Source organism: Gavialis gangeticus, unplaced genomic scaffold (assembly GCF_001723915.1).
Source record: "Gavialis gangeticus isolate Ggan-Ray unplaced genomic scaffold, GavGan_comp1, whole genome shotgun sequence".
Lineage (NCBI taxonomy): Eukaryota > Metazoa > Chordata > Crocodylia > Gavialidae > Gavialis > Gavialis gangeticus.
Window position 1 is genome coordinate 28,421,511 of NW_017729006.1, and position 4,788 is coordinate 28,426,298.

The 4,788-nt window shown below is 39.5% G+C and overlaps 1 protein-coding gene across 1 annotated transcript in view; it reads left to right on the top strand.

Annotated features, from left to right (window-relative positions):
• The window catches only part of EEPD1 (endonuclease/exonuclease/phosphatase family domain containing 1), a 108,491-nt gene that overhangs the window by 52,583 nt on the left and 51,120 nt on the right, over nucleotides 1-4,788 (top strand). The window contains exon 2 of the mRNA XM_019509051.1: nucleotides 955-1,006. Coding sequence (XP_019364596.1) covers nucleotides 955-1,006 — 52 coding nt within the window. The remainder of the gene's footprint in view (nucleotides 1-954; nucleotides 1,007-4,788) is intronic.

Below are 4,788 nucleotides of genomic sequence, written 5' to 3' on the forward strand. Positions count from 1 at the left end.
CAGTAGCCCTGCAGTAGCCCAATAGTGTGACTGTGTGGGGTGATCTGGCCCCTAGGCCATATGTTTGATACCCCTGGTTTATAATAATGTCTCAGACAAAAGTTCTTCTAAATTGTGGAATGAGCTCCCTCCAGAGGTGGTGCAATCACCAACCTTGGACATTTTCCAGAGGAGACTGGACAGTCACTTTGCTGGGGTCACTTGATCCCCAGTTATCTTTCCTGCTTGGTGCAGGGGGCTGGATCCAGTGATCTTTGGAGGTCCCTTTTGGCCTCACAGCCTATGAATCCTCATATTCTGTTTCACACTTGAAAGGAGCAGAATGGGACAAAGTCCTCTGGAGTGAATCTACATAACCCCATTTGAAGTCTAAACTAATATAAATTTAGGTTGAGACTGTCTGAAACCTTACTTTAATCCCCTGGATTTTGTGCATATGGGGCTAGAGTGAAAAAAAAATGTCAATAAACATATGGCAGGAATTGGGGTCAGGATTGGTACTAAATAGGGTTCAAAGAGCTGAGGCAGAGGATTGATCATTGAAAGCAGAAAATGGACAGTGGGCAAATTACAGTCAAATTCATAGTGACAATATAGATATAGGACCAGTTCCTCAGTGCTGGTCTTGACTAATGTTGATTTCACATCTTTATTTGCCTGTTAATTTAAACTATGCAAATATGATGATCAATGCAGCTGCTCTTGCATGGTGAATTTGAATATGCTTTAATAAGTTAGGAACCAGAAAATCTATTTAGGGCAGCTATAACAGCAAACAAAGCATGTAACAGTCCCTGCCCCATGATTTATTTAAAGACTCCTGCTTGCTTTATGTAACGTGTTTTAAAACTTTTCCAAGGGAGAGAGTAAGAGCAAGATTTCAGTGATGATGGAACTGGTGTTTCTGAAACACTCCCCATTAAATGATTCATTTTTCATGTTTCTCTCTTACAGCATCAAGCTGTTGGCTGTGCAGGAGCTGACTGATAGAGATGCACTGGAAAAGGTATTTTTAAAAATCTTTTATGCAATGACAGTAATATGTATTCAAGCTCCCTAATTTTTTAATATCAACAGCTCTTCCTATCATTTTATGAAAAAATATAGCATCAAATGTAAACAAGTAGCCCTTCTTTTCAGCTCCATAATACATTCTGTCAGAGAAACAGCATTTGTTGCAACCTGACTATATTCTCTTGGGATGTTCCTACTTCAAAGCACGGAATGAAAACAAGTATCTGTCTGATTCAGTATTTCCAAAGCTGTTCTTGTTAGTAGCTAGGGGAAGTATATGGTTTATGAAATGACAATGAGGAATATTCTAAGACAGCGTTTCCCAATTTTTTCCAGCCGAAGGCACACTTACATTAATAAAAAATTTCTGCGGCACACCTGTTAAGGCATTCCCCATCCTCGTACCTTTTGTAGCTCATTGCCATGGCAAAATTCTATTCGTTTCTGATGACACACTTATGTGCCATGGCACACTGGTTGGGAAACACTGTCCTACGAGGACACGAAGGCTCTATTTCTGTCCATTGTCCCTTAAGAGAGAGCACGGAAGATGCTACCTGAGCAGTGTGGGGCAAAGATAGTTTCATGCACTAATAGCAGTAGTAGAGGGGCCACTGATGCACCCCCAGAATACAGGGCATCCCTTTAGGTGTGTTGCGGGGGGTAGGCTGCACCAGCTGCCTGAGCCAATCAGTAGGGAGGAGGGGCAGCAGCCAGTCCCTTCAGAGTTCTTATCGCGCTATGTGACTTTAAGCATTGCTATGGGGGGAGGGAGGGGGTGCAAATGCAAGCATTGGCCCCCAGGCACCGGAGACCCATGGTACATCACTGATAACCTGTCTACACTAGTGGTCCTACAATAAAGCTGTACTAATTGCACTAGAGAGAAGCTTTTGCCATAAATTGCCTAGTCGTACAAGGCCATGCATCTACAAATAGCCCATTTGGAATCTTAGTAAGCAGATTTTGGGGGTCATGCACCCAGAAGTCAGGGTTTTCCTGCACATCACAATGGTTGTACATTTTTACAGTAGGCCTCCCAAACACAAAAGCACCTTAAAGAAACTTTTTTTTCCCACAGAGGGATCAATCATCTATCCTGTTTGTGGCCACCTTGATTTACAGCTAGCCAATCAATCCCTTCATTTCATCTACTCAGTATTCTAGAAGTAATGGGAGATGCAGCACAAGCTTTTGCAAAGAAATAGTTTTATCACCCAGGATGAAATTCACTCCAGCATTGAGGGCCTGCACAAGTGATGTCTATGCTTGGGTTTCATTTGGGATAGATCTCACTAAAGGTGTTTATCCACAAGGTGTTTAAATTAATGAGAGGCTTTTTTTGGTTTTAAGTGAGCATTAGACTACTCCTTTTTGAGCAGGACTTCAGCTAAGGGCAGCATCAGAAAATATTAAGTTGATCTCTCTTATTTCTTTTTAAGTGAGAAAATCTGTCCAGACATCTAGTCTGGCTAAACAAAATAATATTATCGAGCAAGTTTATTGTACAGTGGTTTACGGTGGTAGATCTGTGCCTCCTGCATGTAATTTTGCCAACTGGCAAACCAAAGTTTCCCATCTCTTTAGCAGATATCAGTGTACCTTTTGGCAAAATGCCTTCCAAAACAAGACCCACCAAGAAAGAGTGACCTCAGTGCAGTGTGCCTTGCCGGCCAAGCTATTGTTTGTAACTTTGCAGGAAGCTCTTCATAAAGGCTTAACATCAGAAAAACGATCTTTCTAAATTGAGCTCTATGAATATTTTATCTCTGCTTTCATACTATGCCAGACTTACAGAATTTAAAAGGCCAATTTATCCCCCTGGAATGTAACAATGTGTGTTATATAAGTACAAAGAAATTTGCCTTGCCCCCCCCCCCCTTAAGTATTTTAAAGAAACCCCAGTAATCTTTTACAGCATTCTGTGCACTGTCTGTTTGCAGAATCTGTTCATCTTTAGGATAGGTACCTTGTCTAATCTTTGTAAGTAACAATTTATGCCTACTGTGCTGGAGAAATAAAATGATTCTTAATAATAATGTCTTCTAATAATCAGAGTACTAGAGATTTCTTGGCTTTGTTCTCTTTTTTAAAAGCTATCTACATTTTTGATAATGCACAAGTACTTTCCTTTATTTTTTCTGGTCTCTGTCACATTTTCTTACAAAATATTCATTAAGAGTTCCTTGAACGTTGGCATGCTATTTTTTCCATTTTTTAATAGATACTCCTGTACCGATGTGTTTTATTATCATAAAGCTCTTAGGTAAACATCTGTGGGGGAAACTGTCTACTGCCTTCATCCTCCCTCCCTCTGTTCCTTGGATCATGCGACGGCTTATATCTGTGCTTAATTTTCAAGGCTGAGATTGATAGCAAAACCCCATTGAGGGGTAGAGAATTAAACAGGGTCAAGGCCTAGATGTGGGAAAACCATCAATGAGGCAACAAGTTTTTTTGTGATTTATTTTTTTTAAAGTGCTATGGAGTTGTAGGAGATATTATTGAAAGTAAAGAACTGAAAACACTGGCTCTACTCAGAGCAGTCAGTCATGGCTGTTAAAAATGTTGGGGTGAAGGAGTACATGGTATTGTCAATGATGTTGTTAAAACTGGAACTGTGATAGGTTTTGACAACCCCTCTTTAAAGGACACTGTCAAAATAACAAGGGATCTATTTGTATTATTTACCCCCAATACTGATTTATTATGAACAATAAAGTTTGTCTTTTATTCAGTCTCCTCTGTGACTAGTTATGTTGTTTACCTTTTGTGTTTTTCCTAGTTAGAACAATTAAAAGAGATTGATCACTTTTATTTTCAGGTTTTCATGTACCTGGGGGTTTATATATCTGGAAATTTATTGTTTATGTAAAACAACACTGCAAAAAGTCTAAGGGTTTCTGTTCTCAGGTTTTGTAAAAGTTTAAATATATAAAACCTCATTTTTTTTATCCTAAGTTGAACTGAGAGATTCCCTTTAAATCCAGCTTGCTCCACAGCATATGCTGTCATTGCATGGATTGCTTGGGGACTCCACAAGGAGGGAATGTTGCATGGGTTTTGTGAGAACAAATTGCGTTGGGTGTAATCTCACAACGAGCAAAAATTACTTTATTTATCTTTCATAGAACTATTTGCACATGTAGGTGTCACTGAATGCAAGTGAGAGTTGTCAAATTGGACCTGAGGAGGACTACAATCCTTTGCCCATTCCCATTGAAAGCAATACAATATTCTTGATGTCAGTAGATCAGGATTGATTCATATGAGCAGCATGAGCCTTTAAGAGGGTTTTTTTTCTGTCTGGGTTTGAATTGAACTGGAAATTTATAACAAGCTCATTTGTTTTAATTTTGGCCATTATCCATTCAACACTTTAAGCACATGCTCCACTTTGAGCTGGTGAGTGGTTAATTGATATCAGTGATGTTAAGCATGTGTTTAAAAGCTTTGCTAGATCATTAGGTAGTTTGAGCTTCAAGAAGTATTTTATCTCAATCCTGAACCTCTAAATTAATATTTTTATTTCTCCTTTGCTCAGTGTACTTCATCTGTCCCATGACTGGGCTGCTTCCATGAATGTTCAAGCCTCAGTGCCATGAGGACTGCTGGCTTCCTCTGGGGAGCCACCATTTTATTTTAAGTAAGGGTTTTTGGTGGGGGGGGGGGAGGTGTTTCTTGTAGATTTCACAGGCATTGCCTGATTTTGTGATTTCCACAAATCCGTGAATTTGTAATTTCAGTAGGTCCCTAAATAGGATAATTTTAGGC